Source organism: Pteronotus mesoamericanus, unplaced genomic scaffold (assembly GCF_021234165.1).
Source record: "Pteronotus mesoamericanus isolate MK-2021 breed Mesoamerican mustached bat unplaced genomic scaffold, CSHL_Meso_final contig_130, whole genome shotgun sequence".
In the NCBI taxonomy this organism is placed as follows: Eukaryota; Metazoa; Chordata; class Mammalia; order Chiroptera; family Mormoopidae; genus Pteronotus; species Pteronotus mesoamericanus.
This window is the reverse complement of record NW_026555060.1, coordinates 15333094-15356698: the sequence shown is the minus strand read 5'-3', so window position 1 is coordinate 15356698 and position 23605 is coordinate 15333094. Positions and strand designations below refer to the sequence as shown.

Sequence of the window (23605 nt, the reverse complement as noted above, 5' to 3'; positions counted from 1 at the left end):
CTTTATTGTTTCAAACTCCCCAATAAGTGTAATTGAATCTGCATGCCAGGACGTGTGTGATGTCCTCTGCACCTAGCCAGCAGAGGAAGGTCACTTGTTGTGATGTTTGTATAATGCCCTGAAAATAACCATAATAGCTCTGCAAAACTGCCCTTGTCTCAGATACAGAAATGCGAGCCAAATGAACTGTGACGAAGCATTAGAAAGCCCTGAACAGAGAGGTGCAGTATCTTCACAGTAAATAATTGGTAAAATTTTCCATCCAGGTCCAGAAATGACCACGGTGTTAGGGATATTTGTTTTTCTGCTTGATCCTCTAAAAGCCCCAGGTTCAAGTTCCTATGTCCTTAGATGGAGCACGGCTCACCCACAAGTTAGACATTGATTTCAATCATATTTTCCCCTGGTCTTAGACATACGTTAGCATTGCTCTCAGATGACAAAATAAGTTTTCCCTCACACACAACAAACATCCCCATCATTTACACCAAAACCAGTCATCAGCCCCCCAGCAGAGGAGGGCAGCTTAGACGCCTGGGCCATGGGGCCACAGCTGGCCGAAGGGCGCTGCTGGTGCCAGAGGTGAAATTGCAGAAGCAGGGCAGAAAGGCTCAAAATCGCTGGACGCAAACACAGTTATTTCCAAGGGAAATGCTTTTCAGTATCCCAGGAGGCCCCTGCAGGTCTGTGCAGCGTCTTTTCAGTGACTTTGGGTGAATACTCAACTCAGATCGTTGACTCTGGAGCTCAGTGGGGCCTTGCAGGTTCTTCATGTTCCCCAGGCCAGGTCGGGGTGCCTGCTAGGTTGTACCTTTTATGAGCCTCAGGTGATCATCCACCTGGACAAACCAGTCCAAAGGTCAATAGAGCTTTAACAAACAGTTCTCTTGTTTTACAGAGAGAGGATGCAAGCCATGGAGAAACAGATTGCCAGTTTAACTGGCCTTGTGCAGTCTGCGCTTTTTAAAGGGTCCCTCACAAGTAATAGCAAAGATGCATCTAGGTAAAAAGAAGAAAGCAAACCAATTAAAATAATTCAATCTGTTTCTCTCTAATCATTAAGATAATTCATTCATTCAAATCTGTTTTCTTGTAATCATTTCAAGGCTGAAAATATTTACATCTCTCTGAATCATGGTTGGCTGGTTTGTTGGTTTGTTTGTTTGTTTGTTTGTTTGTTTTTTCCCTCTGGTAATTCTTGGTCGAAAGTAACACTTTGGCCCAAGAAGGGTAAATGGGCTTCCCAGTGCATGTGGCTTCATGGACCACTGCGCAGTGCCTGCAACCGCCATCCTCTCGTCTTCACATCCGCCATCGTCTGAAAGTCTTGAGGGCCCACCTGCTGCATTCCACCGGCAGTGTCAGATGCACACCTGGGAAGCCTTTACCATCCCGGCCAATAGTGGTGCTGATGCCAAACTACCCTCATTGCTTGATACCATCACCACCTGCTGCTCATTGTTTAGAATAATGAATGGAGGGGGCAAAAAAAAAAAAAAAAAGCATTTTAGAAACCATACAGCTAACTCTTTTTTTCTTTTATTCAGCGAGAAAATGATGAAAACCACAGCCAATAAGAACCACACAGATAGTGCAGGTAAGTTTCTTAGAGCTCCAGGAGGCCTGCAGGCTGCCTTTGATGAGCTCTACTTATTGTACGACCATTCCCTAAGTCATTGACTTGGTGCGACTTCAGAGGCTTCCCAGATAACACCCTGCACCCTCACACCCTCACTGCTTAATGCTGAAATTCCAGATTCGTGACCGATTCGAGGGGACCTAAGTCTGTTAGCCTTTTTTTATTTTATTTTGTTGATTATGCCATTCCAGTGTCCTGATTTTTCCTCCTTAGCCCCCCTCCACCCAGCGCCACCACTCCTCAGGCGATCCCCTACCCTTGTTCATGTCCATGGGTCATGCATGTAAGTTCTTTGGCTACTCCCTTTCAATACTGTACTTTACATCCCCATGGCTATTCTGTAACCACCTATTTGTACTTCTTAATCCCCTCACCTCTCACCCATTCTCCCACACCCCCCTCCCAGCTCTTTATCTTTAACCTTTGGCATATTAATTATGACGTGCCTTGGGGTGGGTCTCTTGCATCCATTGTGTTTGGGACTCTGTGCTTCCTGGACCAGCATGTAAATTTCCTTCACCAAATTAGGGAAGATTTCTTTCATTATTTTTTCAAATAGATTTCCAATTTCTTGTTCTTTCTCTTCTCCTTCTGGCACCCCTATGAAGCGAATGTTGGATTGCTTAAAATTGTCCCACAGGCCGCTTAAACTGTCCTCATGCTTTTTGGATTCTCTTTTCTTGTTGTTCTGATTGGTTGTTTTTTGCTTCCTTATGTTCTAAATCATTGTTATTGATTCTCAGCTTCATCTGCTCTACTGTTGTTTCCCTGTAAATTGTTCTTTATTTCAATTAGTGTATCTTTCATTTCTGACTGGACCTTTTTTACACTGTTGAGGTCCTCACTAAGTTCCTTGAGCATCCTTATAACTGTTGTTTTGAACTCTGCATCAGATAGATTGTTTATCTCCATTTCCTTTAGCTCTTTTTCTGGAGTTTTGATCTGTTCTTTCTTTTTCACCATGTTTCTTTGTCTCCTCATGTTGGCAGCCTCCCTGTGTTTGTTTCTATGTATTAGGTAGAGCTGCTTTGACTCCGTATCTTGGTAGCAGGCCTAATGTAGTAGGTGTACTATAGGGGCCAGTGACACCACCTCCCCTATCACCCAAACGGGGTACTCAAGGTGCACTCTTTGTGTGGACTGAGTACACCCTCCTCTTTTCTTTGAACTTCGGTTGCTGTTTGCAGATCAATGGGAGGGATTTACCCAGCCAGGCCAGTCAGCTGCAAGGATTGATTGTGACCACTTACCACCAACCTCCATCCTCCACGGAAGATTAGCTGTGCAGGGGCAGGATGGTGATGCTCTGACGTGGTCTGTAACTGGCCCCTGGGTGCACTGGCCCCTGGAGTTTCCTGGGTGATACAGGCCAAGATCAGCCCCCAATGTGTTTTGCCTAGTGCCACCCTGCCTGAGCTATGAAGCAATGTGAGATGGCTGCTACTTCTGTTGGGCCGGAAGATTTTCAGGCCTAGCCAAGCTGTGAATCTAGGCTGCCAGTTCCGGGCCTGGGGCTCAGTGAAGCCAGCTGCTGCTTGTTTGAGAGGATTTAGGAAGTTGTGAAGCAGGAGCCAAGACCATTCATATGGAAAAGCAACTTGGGTGGGCCTGTAAATTGGGTGGAGCAGAGTCTCTGGGAATCTACAAGGCAGGTAAAACATTGTTAGCCAGGTTGATAGAATCTTAGATGCGGCACCTGTCTGCTGGCTCTGTGGTAGGAGGGCCCACAAAGGGACAGTGGCCTCTGCTCACCTGATGCCAGATACCTCAGCCTCCCCCTATATGCCACTGTTGTCCCTCAAGCCACCACTCTGTTGCTGGTGCCCAAAGGGAATGAGTCTGAGTAGGTGAGTCTGTGTGTGGCTTTTTTAAGAGGACCTGTTTGGAGCTCCAGCAGTTTCTTCCACAAACTCAATCCCCGCTGGTTTTTGCAGCCAGAGGTTGTGAGGACTTATCTTCCTGGCACTGGAAACCTGGGCTGGGGGTGCTGGTGTGGTGTTGGGACTCCTTGCTCCCAAGATATCCCTCCCAAATTTTTGTCTACCACATATGGATGTGGCAGCAGCCCACTCTGCATCTGCACCCCTCCTACCAGTCTGGATGGATGTGGTTTCTTTAATTCTGTACTTGTCAGACTTCCATTCAACTCAATTTCTGTTGGTTTTGAGCAATGGTTGTTCTATATTTTAGCTGTAATTTAATTATGGTTGTGTGAAGAGGCGAGCCATGTCTACTTACGCTACCATCTTGACCGGAAATCACCCTTCAGTCTAATTCATTCATTCCTTCTTCATTCACTTGTTCATTTATATGGCCATTCATCCAACAAATATATATGTGCCAGTTACTGGTGAGGACAGTGGGCATGATTCAGACATGGCTGCCTGCCCAGAATTCCTAATCCTGTAGGGAAAATGAAGGTGGGACAAGTAATTATATGAGTGTTGAGTGTTAAGCAAAAGTGCAGGATGAATGTTTAACCAACAGGTCTAACCTAGACCAAGTATATTTTACTAAGGAAGTGACACAAACTAAGGCCTGAAAGACAAATAGGAATTAGGTGAGTGAAGGGGGAAGGGAAGAGTTGTGCAGGATGAGGGAAAGCATGTGCAAATGCCATGGTAAAGAATTTAGGTAACATTCTACTTGTAAAGTGGGGTCATTGGAAGGTTCTACACTGGGGAAGGACCTCAGCCTGGCTGCAGTGTGGGAATGGAGGAGAAGGGAGCATGAGTGGAGAGGGAGCCACCAGTGGCCAAGGCAAGAAAGGAAGGTATCCTTGGACCAGGGCCTGCTTTTTAAATGTCAACATTCCCCCCTAAAAAGCCCCAATTAAATTCCATGTGGGGTTCCATAGTATCCAAGTATATATGATACACATCTCATCCTGCAGGCTCAAAACAGGCTCCTCTCAAGAATATGAGGTCGTTCTCATTCCCACTAGGTTAGAAATAGAAATCATTGCCAGGAAAATGTGCAGCTACTGAAATACACAGGAAACATGTGGCAAGTTGGGTGAAACCCCTAATTTGGGGAAGCCACAGAGTGTTGTGCAGCCTGGTAGAATAGACAGAATTTGAGACTTCAGCTGAGACCTCCGTTAGTCCTGGTGCCGCACTGGCTAAGTACAGGCTATTCAGCTGGAACGCCAGCAGGGCTGTGTTTCTAGCACCCCAGTCCTCGTGGGACTTTTTGGTTTACCTAAAAATTAATCAATGACTTTGGCTGCAGCCAGAGAATTATTTCACGGAAATTGCTAAGCTTGCCTTCAGAGCAAGTGTTTTAGAGATACCTATTCACTCCTTTAGGTTTTTGATCTATTATGAACTTAAGACAAAAAGGAACCTATGGAACTTACAGAAAGAGAGAGTAGAGTGAGTGGTGGTTACCAGGGCTGAGGGATGGGGACGTGGGGAGAGGTTGGTCAAAAAGTACAAACTTCCAGGTGGAAGATGAGTAAGTTCTGGGAATCTAATATACAGCATTGCTATTATAGATAAAATAATATGTCAGAGAAAAACAAATACCATATGATTTCACTCATATGTGGAGTCTAATGACCAATATAAACTAACAAAATAGAAACAGACTCATAGATAGAATAGACTGACAGCTGTCAGAGGGGAGGGGCGTTGTGAGGCTGGGTGAAAAAGGGGAAAGGATTAAGCAAACCAACAAATCATAGACACAGAGAACAGAGTGACTACCGGAGGGAAAGGGAGGTGAGGGGAGGGAGAAGAAGGTAAAGGGGGGGATAAATGGTCATGGAAGGAGACTTGACTTAGAGTGGTAAACACATAATACAATATAAAGATAATATATTACAGAATTGTAAACCTGAAACCTATATAATTTTGCTAACCAATGTCACACCAATAAATTCAATAAAAAGGAAAAACCAAAGCTGAGCTATATACTTGAAGGTTGCCAAGGGAGTAGATCTTAAGTGTTCTCAGCACAAAAAAGAAATGGTAATTATGTGACACGATGGGTGTGTTAGCTAACACCACAGTAGTAATCATAGCGCAGTATATAAGTGTGTCCAATCAATGTGTTACATACTTTACACAGCGGTATATGCCAATTACATCTCAGTGAAGTTAAGGGGGACAGAAGGAAATGACTGAACACTAAAACTTTCCAATCCTCTCTATTCTAGTCTAGAAATGATTAGTATCTGATATAATTGTTCTAATCAATATGTATATGCTATTTTGTGTTCTCCTTTTATTCCTTTCACTTTTGGTGACATCATCATCATCAAGAGAAACATTTAGTGAGTGTTTCCAATGTGCCAGACACTATTCTGGGTGCGTTCCGTACATGTTCACTCCTGGCACATCCTCATTTTTCCACATTCCATATAAGGAGGCCAAATACACTTCCACACACGTGACACAACCATGTGGACCGTCCACCTGTCACTTTTTTCATTGTCTTGTGTTAAAGTGCCCCAGTCCCTTTAAAGATATATAGGTTTTTTGTTTGTTTTGAAAAAAATTTGTAAATGTCTTTTTTAGAGCATGGGGAAGTAGCAGGTGTAATTTCTTTGGGATGTATTTCCCAAAATGGAATCAATAGGTCCAAAGGGACGAACAGTTGAGTATCTCTAGCAACACACTGCCAGCTTTCTCTTCTGAAAGGCTGAGCCAATTTGCAGTGCCACCAGCAGCAGGCAAAGTGTTTGCTCCCCCGCGTCTCTGCTGAGCTTGGTCTTCCTCGTTCTAATGTGTCAGGGCTAGATGTGGTCCACAGGGTTTTTGTTGCCATAGCAGCCTTGTACAGTGCACAAAATATGTTAATTCTTCCAGAATCCAAGGAAGTAAGCTCTAAGACAAGAGCTGTTATGCCTGTTCTGTAGACAAGTACATGGAATTATATAGAAGTCAAGGAGCTCATTTGTCTGAGGGTAAGTGACAAGGGAAAACCCTGACTTCCTGTTATTTTAGGAATATTTGATTCTATGAAGAGAAGGACCCTCCCAATTGAAAGACATACTATATACTATGTACTATATACCGTGTATTATATCAGGTAATACCTACAGGGTAATAACCCTGTAAGGAAGGTAGAAGGTGACCACCCTGCCTGTGGTTAGGGGGAGCAGATCCCAGGTCCTCTGAATCTTATCTGAAGGGATACCTTTATCACTCAGGGTCCCACCCACCAGATCCAGCTCCGTGCATAGATCAGGGCACCTGCCTATAGATCTCAGCCAGCTGCTGCCACCCTCACCCTTGTGCACCTGCCGACAGGTGAGGAGAGGAGACTGGCAGAGGCTCCCCCTGCCCACTCTGCTCAGAGAAATAATCACAGCTGATTGCAGTAGAGGGGTGCCTCTGCCCCAGACACCAGGCCAAGCAGTTTACGTGTGTTAATTCCATTATCTCCCACAATAACCCTTACACCCATTTTACAGATGAGGAAATAGAGAGGGAGAGCGGTTAAGTTACTCAGCCAACACCACACAACTAGGAAGTGGATACTGAGAATGATTTCCAGGTTTTTGATTTAAATAATTCAGGGTATAATAGTACTACTGACTCAGAGCAGGCCTATGGAGACATAAAGAGGTCTGGGAAAGATGGAAAGTCCTGCGAAGCAACATGAAGGTGCTGGTACGTGGATCTGAAGAGAGCTGTGTGCTGGGGACAAAGATGAGGGGGACCTTGGTGGGTGCAGGTGGTAGAAGTGGCCTCTCTGGAAAGGATATCCAGTGAGAGAAGAAACAGGCCCAGGACAGAACAGGCCAGGATTTTAAAAGTTGGCCAAGGAGGAAATTAGAAAAGAGATTGACCAAGTGGAGCAGCAGAGAGGTGAGGAGAGGAAGGACAGGAAAGTTCCAACTGACTAAAAAGGGAAAGAAGTGCCTAACAAAGCCCAGCATCACACCAAGGAGATGTCTACTGGGCTGACAACTGCCCATTGTCTACCTTATAAAGAGCCATTTCAGTGAAAGAGAGAATTAGGAACCAAATTTAGTGGATTAAGAGGTTATAGATGAAGACATTTTTACAAATGAGTATAGACTCCATAAAGAAATTTGGTTGTGAAGGATATTCTTTAAACCAGCTACCAGCATTCCACCGTCACCGCGGGCATGAAGGCTCGTGCCTCTCCTCCGTGTGCGGGAGCCTGGGGAGGTGCCCTGGTGCCCTCGGAGTATAAACAGAAGGAGGGATTGAGTGATGATAAAGTAATCTGACCCATTCTAAAAGAGAAACTTCCTGTTTGTTGTGATTCCCTCAGAATACTGGATCTTGAAGGTGCTGTTAATTCTGACATGTTGCCGTTAATGGAGTGTTACTGGGTATCCTTTTATTGCAACCCTTCACCGTTGGAGAATATTCTTTGGGACAATTACAGATATGGCAAATCTTGCTCTTGCGGGGTGATTGTGATTTGGGGGCAGGAGGACTGCTGAGAGTTGGTCAGAGCCATGGTGATGTCGGTAGTGGCCTGCTAGGCTCTTAAAACAATAAAAAACTCACTGTCTGCTCTGCTGGGGTTCCTTTGGAAACTTTAAAATGCTTTTTGGTCTCTTCCCTGGCCTTCCTCGGGGGGACCAGGAGAGAGCTGGGCAGCCTGTTCCATCCAGGTGAGGGACTTAGTGTGCCATCAACTCTCCCCTGGTGTTGCTGGGGCCGAGTATTTAGAGGACAGTTGTGAAGCAGCCCCTTGCTCCCTGGCATTCCATCTGTAGCTCATGGCAGCAGCTCCGCGTGTGCTGGGAAAGGAAAGGTTCCCATGAGTGCTGAGCCAAGACAGGAAGAGAGACCACCACACTGAAACCACTCCAGGGTAGGCAAAGCACCCACAGGGTTCAGTGGTGGGAGGCCAGCCCGGCCCATTGCTAATCTTCCACTTTGTCCTTTACAGGAAAGAGTTTAACAGCCCCTTCAGAGGGTGTGTGTGGGAGGGTGGGGGGAGATGTGAATTCCACTCTAATGGCCTGCTCCATAGAAATGCATTGTCCAGAAACAAATAAATAGCACTTCCTTTTGATTCCTGTACCTTGCTCAGTGCTAGTTGCGATCCTTTTTGAGGCCTTTTTAAAAAATTATTGATTGATTTTAAAGAGAAAGGAAGGGAGAAAGAGAAAAGGAGAAGAAAAACACATTGATCTGTTATTCCACTTATTTATTCATTCATCGGTTGATTCTTGTTTGTGCCCTGACCGGAGATCGAACCTGCAGCCTCAGTGTATGGGATGATGCTCCAACCAACTGAACTACCTGGCCAGGCCTGAATCACTTTTAAAGGAAACTTGGTCAGATAAGGCCCTTCCCAGATGAACTTAAAAAATACATAAAGCTTAAGTTGGTCTCAAAGAGCCAAAGTTTATGGCAGCTAGAAACTCTTTAGGAAGAGTTTCTGCTGCCATGATTCCTCTCCTAAAGGATTTTCACATCATATCTGATTTTCTCACTAAAGAAGATAGAGGCAGAGGTCCTGCTTCTTTTGGTTGGGAAAGCTAAAAAGATTCAGGAGAATACTCAGTTACTACCAGTTTTCCCTCAGTGATCAGCCAAACCTCTGCTCAGAGCTAAGTGAATGTTCTGGGGGTACATCTGCCTGCAGGAAATAGTCATGGAAGCACCTGTGTTAGGTCTCAGAATTTTAAAATTATTTTTCTGTTATAAAATTATAGATGTTCAGTATGCAGATTTAAAAATAGAAAAAGTAGTAATATAAAAAAATATAAAACTCATGGAATACCAGCAGTTAGAAATACTGTTAATTCTTTCCTGCATGTACACCTGACCTTTTCTCTGTGCATACCTAAATAAGGTATGCAGGTGGACAGACAGACAGACAGCACTCTGCTCTAAATACTGCCACTGACCTGCCTTTCTTTGGCACTAAATTTCTAAAACATGATTTTTACAGACCATGTGCTATAGCGTTGCATGAAGTTTCCATAATTTCTTCAAACTTAATTCTTTATTTTCCCATCTAGAGGACCAACATAATTTTTTTCAGACTGAAGGCAATGGGCATTTTTAGAATCACCAAGTCATCTGTTTTGGGGTGGGACTTAGCTTAGACTTTCCCTTCTGGCTTCCTTAGGTTCTTTGCTGCTCTTTCTCATAGGAACTCCCCATGTCTCTGGCGGGAAGACTCTCAGCGCCCTGGAGTCCACAGGGCCGTTCAGCCAGCCCCTGCCCGCCAGCACCTCTGCCGTCCACCTGAGCCTGCTCGACATGAGGCGGAGTGTGGCAGAACTCAAGCACCAGCTGCAGCAGATGCGACAGCTCCAGGTACAGACCACGGTCCTCTGGTCAATGCCTTCTGTCTTATTTGCCCAGAGTCGCTTTTCTCCCCCTCCTGCATCCCCAGACCCAAGTACCTTCCCAGGGTTCCTCCCACCATCTTTTCCTAAAGGTGAACTGAACACATGAATAGCAGAGCCATAAAGGCATGGTTTCCTCCTGCAGACACACAGTCTTAGTCTAGAGCCTTCCACTGCAAGCATCGTCAATGGAAAACCACTTCTTCAAGCTCTGCATGCTTTTACACATGAAAAACCCATTAAAAGTCTGTTTTTCTGAGGAGAACTGAAAGCAAAGGAGTCCTGTGGAGCACTCAGAGCATTCAAAAAGCCAGTTAAGACTTCCTGCTTAGTGTTTCAGCTCCTTGCTTCCCCAGTGAGCAGGCACAGTGGCAAGATAGCTAACCTTTTTTTGCAAGGAACTACAATGTATTTAGAAATAGAAGTGTAAATGAGAGGCTCAATCCACAAGGACATGGAGCCATCATGGATGGGAAAGCTAAAAAGATTCAGGAGAATACTCAGTTCTTACCAGTTTTCCCTCAGTGATCAGCCAAACCTCTGCTCAGAGCTAAGTGCATGTTCTGGGGGTACATCTGCCTGCAGGAAATAGTCATGGAAGCACCTGTGTTAGGTCCCAGATTTTGTTTAGAGAAACATCTGCATTTTATCTGGACAGTATGTTCTGTAATATTTTACTTACCCTTTTCCATTGTTGAGGAATGCGCACACTATGTGGGAACCAAAAGGGAGAGAAAATGACCCTTCGTGTCACAAATCTTAGTGTGCAAATCTCATAAATCTGGCAAAGCCCAGTCATGTACCTCTTGGTTGTGGGAACTGAGGAGCCAGGGCAGTGCCTCTCTTCCTGAGGTCATGCGCCTGCTTTGTGTAACAGTCTCACGCCTCCTGCCTTCAGTAGGTTGATCACTGAGATTGCAGGGCTGGCTCAGACTATACCAGGGCAGCTTCTTTGACTTTGAGAAGTTCATAGTTCAAACACTGGTAAAAGACAAAACCACCCAGGAGCCTGGAGCAGCCACACAGGTGTGGCATCAGTGGTAGCCAGTACGGTGTCACCTCCCCAGCCAGGGAGGTTCAATAAGGAAAGGGCTTCAGAGGGCGGCCCTTCTTCCCCTCAGCTCACAGAAGCATGAGCCCTACATTTTTCATAACCTAATTAAGCCAAGGCAATGATTTCCCCTCACCATCCATCTACCAGGAAATAAACAGAAAGCCAGCTGGCTTGGGAGGCCCTGTCGGGGACTGTAAGGTCGGACACACCAAACAACATGGCCCAGTGCTCAGGTCTCCAAGGTTACCCTGTCCCTCAGGCAATGTCCCAGACACTTTGGATGTCCCATGCAAATTCATTTAAATCCTTTTCAAAATCACCTGTGAAGTTCCCCATCCTTTGCATTAGCTTCTCCTTGCTTTGTGGGTTTTAAAGGCTGCAGTGAAATGAAGTGCCTAGGTTGGGCTGAGGGTGTGCGCCTGTACCAGGTGGCAAAGTCTAATGCCCACAGCATCCATTCAGGAACCTAACAAGTGAAGTGGAGGAGGGACAATGGCAAGGTGGCCCCTCCAAAGAACAGTCACTACTTAACCTTAACCAACTCCTCACCTGAAAGCATTCGTGTTCCTGGACGTTTCAGCATTTCAAGAAAATCAGGAAATACAAGATTTATATGAAATATCTGTGTTCACTTTTTTAATGTTGTAAAATAATTAAAACCCAACTGTTTAGTGCTCTGCAAGCCAAACAGCCCATGTGTAGGACCCAGAGGGTCTGTCCTCTCCCAGGTTCTTAACCTGGGGTTTAAGGAGGGCAAGTTCCTACTCACATCACTCCTTCCTTGCACTGCCACCTGCTGGCCACTTGGAAATTGTTGCTCCTGAGTGGACCCTCACCAGAAAAGCAATTCCTAAATGTATAATTTGTATGGTAGTGCCTACTGCTTTCAAAAGCAAACACTTGTTGATTTGAGGGCAGGGGTGGAATTGCTGTAGCATAAACACCGCTGAAGTGCGGCGAATTTGATACCTGGGTTGTGATGTGTGTGGCTGTGACATCAGCGTGTGGGTGGCTGGCATTGTTTGGTCCTCTGGCTGTCTGGGAGGAGTCTCCCACAATTTGCCACTCCCTGCAACCCTTGAACTGTGGAGGCACAGCGGCAGAATCATAGCTTCTCAAACAAAGCAGCTCTCCAGTCAAGGTCTGGGAATGCGGTCTTAACCACACAAGTTACTTTACTTCCCAGAACTGCTCGGCTTTTCTCTGGCCATGGGGGTGTGAAGAACAGTGAGCAGGCATATTCTGGAGATTAGAAGTGTTTGCAATTCTAAGGAGAAGTCGCACGGAAAAGATAAGCAGCTTGTCTCCTAACCCGCGCGGCAGGCTCTGTCCTTGGGTCCTCCGATCCTCTGCCAGCTTTCCTTCCCATCAAACCTCTGTCTTTTCCATCGAAAGTAGGCAGGTGGGGGGGGGGTGTCTATTGAAGACAAAAAGAGTTAGGATAATTGAGCCATCTCAGCACCAGATCTCCTTCAGCATATGCGTTATATACTCCAAAAATAAAGTAAAACCCCAAAGTGATTATAAGTCCAATAATGGAGCTATCATTAGAGATATACAAAACTCTGTAGAATAGTCTCAAAAGAGCAAAAATTGAATTAGAAATCCAAATGTTCTTTGAACTGTGTTATAAAATAGTGAAACTGAATGAAATCATTTGTGCTTGGCAGCTAGCTCTAGTAATTAGATAATTAAATCACTGGAAAATCCTCGACTGTAGAGTGTTTCCTATTTGAGTATTTCATTTTCAGACTTGATAGATAATTCTCAAAAAAAAAAGGGGGGGGGAATCTGATGCAGACACGGTGAGGTGGTTAGATTTAAATGGGGCAAAAACAATGTCAAGGGAGGCAAAGGAGCCTAAACAGGTCAAGAAAACCATAGAAATTGCTTGACATCGCTGCTGTCCCAATTCATGTGAACTACCAGTGTAAGAGAATGGTCCTTAATCCTGCTCTCATATCTCCTGAGGTTTTTAACAAAAATATCAATACCCAAGCTCCACTGCCAGATCCTGACTTCATGGGTGTGGGCCAGAGAGGCCATGCTGGTGATTCTGGAATGTGCCAGGGTGAGATTCCAGAGTGTTCCTGGCACTGCTGATTCTAGAATGTTCCATGGTGTGAACTGCTCTCATGTATTATGACTGCTCAGCTCATTGAGATGCATCTTGGGAATGTTGAGATTCTCAGTCATGTATCACAGGGTGAAACAGAAACAAATGGGGTTTCCGCCACCCTGAAAATATGAGAGGCACACCCACTGACTTTAAAGCCCTGACTATAAGCAATGCCCCTCATTCCCAGGGGCTAATCATATGTGTTTTCTACTCAGTTATAATTGTTACAAGAGCTATATGGAACTTTATATTGTTATGTTCCCATTCTCAGGTAATAGTTGAGTCTGCTATGAGCTGGCAATATTATTAAAGGGAGTAGGTGAAGGTCTCGTACCTAACAAATGCTCCCTTCAAAAGATGATTACCTTTGTCTATTACTTTTTCTGTTAATTTAGGGGGGAAATGATGAGCTACATCTTTTTCCCAAAGTGCCATAGTGCATGGGTTTTACCAACTAATCCTCTATTCACAGAAGTGACTGCAGTTCTTCCCTTCTCTGTTGGCTGAGGGAAGAGATAAACTTCTGGAAGAGATGGAATAAGTTCAGTGGGGGTCAGATGAGACTTGGCTAAAGAAAGAACGGATACATCCTTCTCTAATGCCCACAATTTTCTTTCTTGGTCCCTATCTCCTTATTCCGCTTCCTGATAATAAAAAACGGGGTTATTCTGAACTTAGTGCTCCATTTTTTTTTTAGATTTTATTTATTCTTGGGGGGCAGGGGGAGAAAAACATACTTCATCGGTTGCTTCTCACACATAGGTTTGCAGTCCAGGCATGTGCCCTGAAGGGGACTCAAACCAGCGGCCCTTTGCTTTGCAAGACAATATCCGACCAACTGAGCCACACCAGTCAAGGTTGAGGTTTCCTTTTTGTAAGAGTGCCTCACAGAAATGTGCAGGAATATCCTTTACCTTCTGACATCCAAAATAATGGTCATGGGAATGTGCATCCCAGAGAAGAGCACACTAGAGGTTGGCCCAGGCTTAACAGACCTAATAAATGGAACTAGTATGGGATTTGACAGTTAGGCTGTCATACTTTGTGCTAAACCCTTGTCAAATCTTCCACAGGGGCCAGCTAAGATGGGGAGACTTCTCCCAGATAACATGTAGCTGTGACCAGGTATCCTGCTACCTTGTCCTGACAGCCGAAGGAACTTTCCCAGGTGGTTAGGAGTCATTGTGGGGCTGGCTATCATCATGAAACTTCCTGATCTGTGGTAGAAGCACTGTGCAGCATCACTGCTAGGCGGCAAAATCAGTTCAACTATACTATTATTCAGTTTAACTATATGGTTGGCAAGACCAATAGTCTTAAATTCTACCTACGAAATCAAGATTGAGCATATGAGGTATACCATATGTCTATATTGAAGTGGGTAGAATTAAGTTTAAGCAGTTTCCTCCTTTCTTGATTGAGTTGATGTGGATAGCTTATTTGGCCCAATTAAATGTTTAATGACCAAGTACATTATTTCTGCTGAAGTATTCTAATGAAAATGTCAAGACATGACATTTACAATAAATGTATGTCTCCAGCAATGAGGTGGTACTGCAGCTCTACTTGCCTTCGCACTGTTAACAACTAGAAAACTGAAAAATAAATAGATATGTGCAAGAACTCTTTTTAAATCTTGAACAACAAGCAACACAGGATCGTGATCCTTAGGAGGATGGAAACAAAGCATCTGTACCTACAATTCACTCAGGTTTCTGTCTGGGGGCACTTTTCAGATTATAATAAAGAAAGGGGAAACCCAAGCATAACACCGACGTTCTTAATTGAGGAGATACCATCTAAATTTAGAGAGCTGAAGCAGCTAGAGTTTGTGGAGTACCAAACAAGAGGGACCTCTGCGGAGAAAGAACTATGTAAATCTGTGTGTCCGCTATTGAACAATAAGCCAAGTGTGTGCAGCATGAAAGACCATTAAGCCAGGCAAAAACAAAATGGCAGGCTATGAAATTAAAAAATTCCCAGAGCTCACAGAGGCCTGGGAGATGTTCCTGATTTGACAAGCAAGAGTAAAGTGTCTTGACTGGTCACCTGGGACATTCGGTAGAGATCAGAGAAGAGCCATGCTTCAGTCTTAGGACTAAACTAGACCCAGAATAAAAAGTACCCTAGATTCCCCCTAACAAAGATTAAAAAGAAGCCTTTAAAAAACAAAAATGATCCACAAGTCATTGAAACAACAGCGAAAGGAAGCTCTCTGTAAAGGAAAACAACAAAATCCAGAACTGCATACCCAAAATCCAACAAAAAATATTACTAGACATGTGAGGTTCTGAGGAATGTGACCTGTAACCTCAAGAAAAATCCATCACTAGATATCTTCCAGAAATGACAGGAGTAATAAGAGCAGCAGCAAAGGCTTTGAAATTGCTATTATAATTCTTCTAAAGAATTTAAAGGAACTCATAGATACAGTGAGACAAGAATTGGATGATATAAAAAAAAAAATCTAAGGAGCTTTAAAGAACTGGAAAACACAGTATCTGCATAGACTTAATAGAAAATTAATCACTGCTGAAACAAAATACCTGTCAACATGACAACACAATAGAAACTGTCCAAACTGAAGTATAAAGAAAAAAAAACTGAAGAAAAGGAAACAAAATGTAGTCATTTGTGGAAAAAATGTTAAGTGGTCAAGGGGAAAGAGAAAACTATTAGAAGAAATAATGGCTGAAATTTCTCCAAATCTGATGAACGCTGTAAATCCACAGACCAAAAAAGCTCAATAAACCCTAGAATGACAAGCACAAATGCAACCACACTAAAGCACATTGGAATAAAATTGCTAAAAATCAGGAATAAATAGAAAAATTTTAAAAGCAGCCAAGGGGGAAAAAGGACACATAAATGGGAATTAACACTGACTTCTCATCAGAGATAAAAGTTAAGTCAGAAGACAATGGAATGACATACTTAAAGTACTGAAGGGCAAAAATTCTTTCAGAAAATAAAAGACACTTCCCAGCTCATTTGATGAAGCTAGCATTATTCTTAGAGCAAAACCAATCAATGATATTATTAGAAAATATACCCACAGACAGATCTCTCTCAAGAAAATATGTTTAGCAAATTCTTAACAAAATGGTAGCAGTTGAACACAGCAATATATAAAAAAGGTAATATAGTATTCTTGATTTTATTGCAGGAATGCAAGATTGTTTTAATATGAAAAAACATGAATTAATGTATTTGACCTTCTTAACAGCATAAAGGAGATGTACTGAAGACCCTAGCACACACAGTAAGGTTAGAAAAAGAAAGAAAAGACATACAGATGGGAAAGTAAAAAGTGTAATTGGCTTTATGCACAAATTATCTGATTGTATTAAAATCAAATAGGATCTATTTTTAAAATGCTACCAAAATAACTGAATTTTAGTAAAATCACCAGAATCAAATCAATAAGTAAAAATATAAAAATTTTAGTACATACAATTTACGGAATCATACAACAGATCTATCCATACAATGAAATGCCACTCGGCATTAAAAAGAATAAACTACTAAAACAACAACACGGCTGAATCTCAAAAACAATATACTTACAGAAAGAAGCTAGACACAAATGATTTACTTATTGTTTAATTCTATTTCTGTGACATTATAGGACAGGAAGAACTAAATCCACAGGGACAGAAAGCAGATTGGTGGTTTCCTCGGGCTGGTGGTTAGGGGATGGATCGCAAAGTCATGAAGGAACGTTTTAGGCTGATACATATTCTCTCTCTTTTTAGTGGTGTATATACTTGTCAAAACTCATTGACTTGGGCACTTTAAATGGCTATGCAGAGGGTCCCCCACTTAGAAAGGTTCAACTTAGAACGTTGGGCAAGTGATACACCTTCAGTTGAAACTGTATGTCAGATTTTGGATTTTGATCTCTTCTGGGCTAGCAACATGCGGTCTGACCCTCTCTCGTGATGCTGGGCAGCTTCCAGTCAGCCACGTGATCATGAAGGTAAAGTGATACAGCGTAATAATTGCATTACACGATTTTGCCCAACTGTAGGCTAGTGTTAGCACCTTTCAGATAGGCTAGGCTAAGCTATGATGTTCAGTAGGCTAGGTGTATTAAACACATTTTCAATTTACAGTAATTCCAAGTAATGATGGGCTTATGGGAACCCCACTGGTAAGTTGAGGAACATCTGTATTTTTTAATTAAATAATTTATTGTTATTCTGTTACCGTTGTCCCAATTGTTCCCTCCTTGCCCTCCTCCACCCAGCCCATCCCCCACCCCATCCCCATCACAGTCATTCCCCACCCTGGTGTCCAGGTCCATATGAGCATCTGTATTTTATTGACTGTAAACTATACCTTAACTGAGTTAATTGAAATGTCGTATCACTGCTATGCCAACACAAACATAATGACTTGAAATGCTGATGACTAATTTACATGAAGCGTTTAGAGAGAAGGTTGATCCACATGCTGCCTTCAGCACCTTTCATGCACTGCTGGGACAAAGTCCCAGAACAACAGGACAACAGGCGGGGCGGGGGTGGGGTGGGCCAGGACTAGAGGAGAGTGGAAAGAGAACCTGTGCACATTTGTTCCTTCACGATTAGGTCAGTGTTGCTCTTGTGCCAACCAGTATGTACAGAAAATGCCGAGAGTCCCTCTCTGGGAAGGACAGTCCCGCAGCCTGAAACTCCAGTCGTGGCTCTCCCTCCCCTCCTCTTTGGGTGGAATGATATGAATATGATCTGACCATGTCACTGTTCCTGGACAGGGGCCTGGCCCTGAGCGGGTCTGCCCGGGGCCCAGCTGTAGTGTGTGGGTTCTTGACATCATGTAGGAAAGATTTCACCACAGGAGTCCAGGTGACTGTGAGGGTGTTTATTAAAGCCGAGAACAGTGAAACAAGGAAGGGCTCAGTATAGAAGAAGCAATGGGAGAGCCTAGGCTGGGCTGCCTCGGTTCACTGGGAAGTCAGAGAAAAAGGGACTTTGGGGACAGGTTTAGGGGGTTAGCCTGGGATGAGGTGCCCATTGCCATAGAGTTTAGGAAACACCTGCCTGTGAAGAAAGAAGTGGGAGAAGAAGAAGGAAAGGGAATGGCACAGGCTGCTCCCCAAAGGGAGAGCATGTGCTGGGTCCTTTGTCTGGAGGCTTTTATCCCTTTCTTGCAGGTGGGAGGCTTAGGGGAGGTCTCAGGGGAGGGTTCCAGTAGAATATGCACTCGTTCTGCGGGTGTGTCCTTCCAGGGCCGTGGTCTCCCCTGATTGGTCAGTGCCAGGGCAGGTGTGGTTTAGTCTTTGTAGTCCATCCTGGCATTGCCCACCTGGTTTTGCTGCTTTTCTGGGCCTGGAGCTGAAATACCCCCAAGGCCTAGATGTTATGTCCAGGGAGGAAAGGCCAGGGGTGGAAAGGTCACCTTGGGGGTGAGGTCCTTGTTTTCCCAGTTTTGCCCCCTGCCAGGCACGAGGGGCCATGCATCCTGGCGACCAGCTGCACTTGGCCGTAAGCTGCCCCGCCGTTTTGCTCAGCTAGCTGTCTCAGTTTCCCTATTCCATTGGCCAAGGAATAGCTTCTTAACTATCCTGTCTCATTACCAGTTGAATAACTTGAGTTTGTGTTCTGAAATGTCTGTAGTCTCCTCAGAAACATTACTTTCAGAGTCATTCATACAGCAAATATGTGTCGGGTACCTGCTGTGTGCCAGAAACTGTACTTGTGCCTTGGAATAAAGCAGACACGCTCCCTGCCATGCTACCTGGTGCTCTCTACCTAGCAGATGGTGCTTGGAAGATTACTGGGGTGAATTCAAAAGACCCAGTTCTCATCCTGATTCTGCCCTGCAGTTGCCCAAGTGACTCTGAGTAAGTCATTTCACCTCTCAGGGCTTCACTTTTTCCATCTTTCAAATTTCAGCTTTAAGAATTTTAAATAGCCTTTCTGTACTTTCCAGCTTGACAGCCACTGTTACTGTCTGCCCATTGCTAACTGGACCATAACTTTACTGGAGCTTCTCTGTGAGATTTAGGCAAGAGGTCCAGAGGACTCACCACATAGCTCATGGCACAGTGACAATATCTACCTATCCAAGGGCCCTTTTCTTAGACCACATTGCTCACCCTTGGTGGCACATCAAGAATCGTCTGAGGCATTTTAAAAATTCTCATTGCTTAGGCTGCAACTCAGATCAATTAAGTCAGAATCTCTTGGGGGTGGACCCAGGCATCAGCCACTTTTAGACATAATTAATCATCTACTTATTTGTCCCTTACATACCCATTACCATTTATTCCCCAGACCCAAAGGAAATAGCTCTGTGGGATTTGACACATGGCACTGAATCTGAGTATACCATTGGAGAGTAGGCAGAGTTGCTGTGTGTATTTAACAATCACTGCGGGCAGGGCATTAGAGCTGAGCCCAGCGGTCACCCTATATTTCCATCAGCTAGGAAAGAGTGTTTAGATCTCTGTTGCCTGTTATTACCGGCATTGCTGCCTAACTCAATTCATGCATTCAATTAATGTTTATTGAATGCTTGGTATGTGCCAGGGAGACTGTGGAGAGCAGAAATAACCAGGTGGCGAGAATAGCATGTGCAAAGTCCCTGTGGCAGAAAGGAGGTTGGCCAATCAGAACAGAAAGGACGTTCATGTGGCCAGAGCAGAAAGCATGCCCCGCATGCAAGGTAAGGTGGCTGGCATGTTGGAAACGGCCTTCATGCCCTGAGCCTTTGTGGGCAGAGCTGCAAAGAGCATGGGAGGAAGTCACTCTTTGTGCATTGTCTCCAAATGTGGTAACTTTCAGGAATGTACTGACTGTTTTTAAGACCACAATAAAAGGCAGTATGAGAGTATGATCATGAGTCATATAGAGGAGGTAACCCAAGAGTGGTACATTGTTATCTTGTTCCCTCCCAGACAAAACCACCGGCTCTGCCCTGGAGTTATGCTTCCTGATAACAGTAGCGGGTACATACTGAGAGCTATTATAACATACAGGCGCTATTGTAAGCACCGCATTGCCTCACTGGCTCTATATTACCAGCTTCTGAAATATGAGCTATTGCTACTTTTTTTGAATAAATGGACAGAGAGAGATTGATAACTTGGCCACAGTCACACTGCTACTAGCTGTAAAACTAGAAGTTGAACCCAAGCAGCCTCCCTCTGGATGGCCAGTTGGTCAGGACGCTGTGCTGATGATGAACCGTGATGGGGGCTCAGCTGATGGCTCATGCTGAAATGCTTTATCCAGAGACAGTGGAAGCGAGGATGAGGTTTCAAGCAGGTGGTAACACGGTCAGATGGCATTTCCCTCAATTTGCATATAATGGATAGTTGACAAAGACACCATCACTCTGATGAGGTGATCTACAGGAGTCATAGAACAGTCCACAGAACCAGCAAACGAGGGTAACAATAACAGCTGACTGAAATTTCAGGAGAACTGTAGGTATAATATAGTTACTATTTTTGAGGCTGTTTAAATGAATTCACTTTGCCGTAAATGCTGTCAGGAAATTGTCCTGCCCCAGGGAAACACTTGGCAACTTCTTGGAAATAGGACTCAAGTGTTTAAGTGGATTTTTGTGAAGCTTGAATGCAAACTTGTACATCTTATACTCTCTGGGGTGAGAAATGAGTGCTGTAGAAAGTTTCTGGAAAATTATGTGGAAATTGTGGTCTTATGCATGCAAGCAGCCAGCTTATAATCTAGGGAAAGAAGTAAATTGCCAGGAGCCTTGGGTTCACCTGGAATCATTATCATCGCCACCATGAACATCAACACCGTGCTCTAATGGTCTGGGATTACCTGGTATTTGGTACATGGACCCATATAAATAAGAGGCACGCAGTTCTCTTTTAAGAGATATCCTGAAGTAGTTCATAGCCAAATCAACATTTGCCAAGTACCTGTTTAATACTAAGCAGTGTCTCATTTAATCATCAGAATAGTCTTGCCAAGGAAAGTGAATCCCCATCTTTAAAGATAACAAGCTCATCTGAGTAACAAGCCCAGAATCTCACAGTAGCAAGGGAGAGGGTTTAGGGTTTGATTCAAAATCTGCTTGGATCCAAACCCGGTACTCTTGGCTGGTCCCTATGAAAACAGGTCAGTGAGAGTTTGTGCCCATTGTCTGTGATGCGTTGACCAGAATAAAGAAAGGATCCTGTTTTTGCAGGCTCAGGCATGAAAGTCTGGTTGTCAGTTGGCTGCTAAAATTCAGATGTTGACTGGAGAAGCAATATTATGTACAGTCTTTGGTCCTTCCCTTTTTCATTGAAATAAAGAAAGAAACAATCAGCTGCGGGCTATTTATTTTAACCTGCCTCCGAAGACTGCCAGGCACTCATCAGGGGTCAGGAAGGCAGAACCAACTGAGGTTGATTTCTTTTGTTCAACAGCTGCAGAACCAGGAGCTGCTGAGGGCAATGATGAAGAAGGCCGAGCTGGAAATCAGTGGCAAAGTGATCGAAACGATGAAGAGACTGGAGGATCCTGTGCAACGTCAGCGTGTCCTGGTGGAGCAAGAGAGACAGAAATACCTGCACGAAGAGGAGAGGATCGTCAGGAAGTTATGGTGAGTGCCAGTCACTGGTTGCGTGTCTAGCTATTTAACTGGAAAAGGAAACCTGTCTTCGCCAAGGAAGAGGTCCTTCCTAAATGGTGTTCTCTCTCTCTCCCTTCATGGAGCAACCACTGTATACAAGTTAGAGTTCTGCTGGGTCTGGGTGTCCGTGGACACTTGATGTGCCTCTGTCCAGGCCCAAGAAATTCAGCAACACTCAGGTAACCGAGCCAGCCTCTTTAAAAGTTGGAGCATCGCAGTCCTTTGCAGGGCTCAGCAGCAGACTTAGAAAGGAGCAAACGGCAAAACCCAGGGACAAATAGAACATCCGCATTTAATCTCAATAAATTAAAACTGATAGTCAAAATAACACAGAGCTAAAATTATCTTCCTATTATACAACTGCAGTTAAATTGCAAAAGAAGAATTTAAATGTAAAGCATGTCTGATCCAGAATGAAAGATGCTGCCTCGAATGTTCCCAGTCTTCTATGAGGTTCTTATTGAAAGCATCTATCAAGTCCCTCTATTGAAATGAGCAGAGTGTTATTACTCCCCAGTCACTAGGGCAAGAACATCTTTTATGATAATCTATGTTTTGTTATGCAACGGAGATTTATCATAGGACTATTTCACCTTTTAGTATAATGAATAGTAACTTTTGCAGTTCCTCCTAGTGCTGGTAATTCTCTTGTTTCTTGGAAAGCTGAAACCTTCCTAATTGGGGTTGTAAGGGAGCAGCTCAGCTTCTTAATTCTTCTCATGCCCAGAGTCACTGGAGGTCTCCTGTGGAAAGCACTGTGCTCCATCTCCTGTTTGATACCTGAGCTGCTTGCTGTTCATCTCACCTCAGATCCCAACCCAGAGGGTCTGATTAAAATCACAATGTCCCGCTCAGTAGCAGTCCAGATAAAAAAGAAATCAAATTGAGTTATTATTGTACAAAATTTAAATCTGACTCCCAGTCATCAACATCTCAAAATATTTTAATAGTCTGTGCCTTTATACATAGTTAATCATTCACCACGAGGCAATGAGGCTATTATTTGTCAACAATGTTTTTGTAACAGCCCAGTTGTTTAAAAAGTAAGTCTCAGGATTCTTCTTAAACTTCTTTTAAAATATATAACCTTTTAGTAATATTTTATACATTTTCCAATTAAATTAGGAAAGAGTAGATTTCTCATTCTAAAAGTTGTATTTATTGGTTTGTTGAGGTGACTCTTGCTTCTTGACTAAACAAGGCATCTTTAATCTCAATATCATCCCAAGACTAGTAGGCCAGCCTAGGAATGAGATATGAGGGGGAGTAGGGCAGACATACCATGAGAGGACAGTACCTATGGCTTTGTGGGACGGCCCCATGTGAGTAAGTTGTGCACAGGGCACTTGGGAAACTTTAGTCTGGCAAAACAGAACATAGGAGTATGCAGATAGCACAAAACAGGTGATTAACAGGTGCCAGGTTAACTATACAAAGGAGAGATTGCTTCAAGCCCCAAGAACCAGGGAGGCTTAACCTAAAATAAGTTATCCTTCATACGCCCCCAGGCCAAGCATAGTACTATGTGCATAGTAGGGCCTCACAAAGGTTTGTTAAACTGAACTGAAATGGTCTTGAAGACAGGTGGGATTTCATCCGTAGGGGTTAGATGGGGGGGCGGGCCTCCCAGGCAGAGGATCCCTGAGAACCAACAAGCACAGGACATCCCTGGAAAATTGTAGTAGTCCAGTTTGGGGGAGAGTGGGTGCAAGACACTAACCAAGTTTCGTATTTGGGTTGTGCCATTTCTGTTGGCATGGTGCCTGCCCATGCGCATGTGCAGCAGGACTGCTTGGCGTCTGTTTATTCTGTGTTTACTGAGAATGGAAGATCATGTTACTGGATTTCTGGCTTTTTATGAAAGCTTCTGGGTCCAACTCATGATTCAGAATTTCTCTGGATGGA

General features: G+C 44.0%; 1 protein-coding gene across 20 annotated transcripts in view; it reads left to right on the top strand.

The window, feature by feature from the left end:
* Positions 1-23605, top strand: part of KIAA1217 (KIAA1217 ortholog) — a 426467-nt gene that overhangs the window by 376706 nt on the left and 26156 nt on the right. For 15 of the 20 annotated variants that reach the window (XR_008530796.1, XM_054592699.1, XM_054592660.1 and 12 more), the window contains 4 exons: positions 899-1003; positions 1548-1597; positions 9734-9900; positions 21495-21670. Coding sequence is in view for 19 of the 20 variants with exons in the window: in XM_054592699.1 (XP_054448674.1) it covers positions 899-1003; positions 1548-1597; positions 9734-9900; positions 21495-21670 (498 nt within the window). In the remaining variant the exon portion in view is untranslated. The remainder of the gene's footprint in view (positions 1-898; positions 1004-1547; positions 1598-9733; positions 9901-21494; positions 21671-23605) is intronic. The other 5 variants (XM_054592708.1, XM_054592617.1, XM_054592716.1 and 2 more) reach the window with 1 other exon arrangement.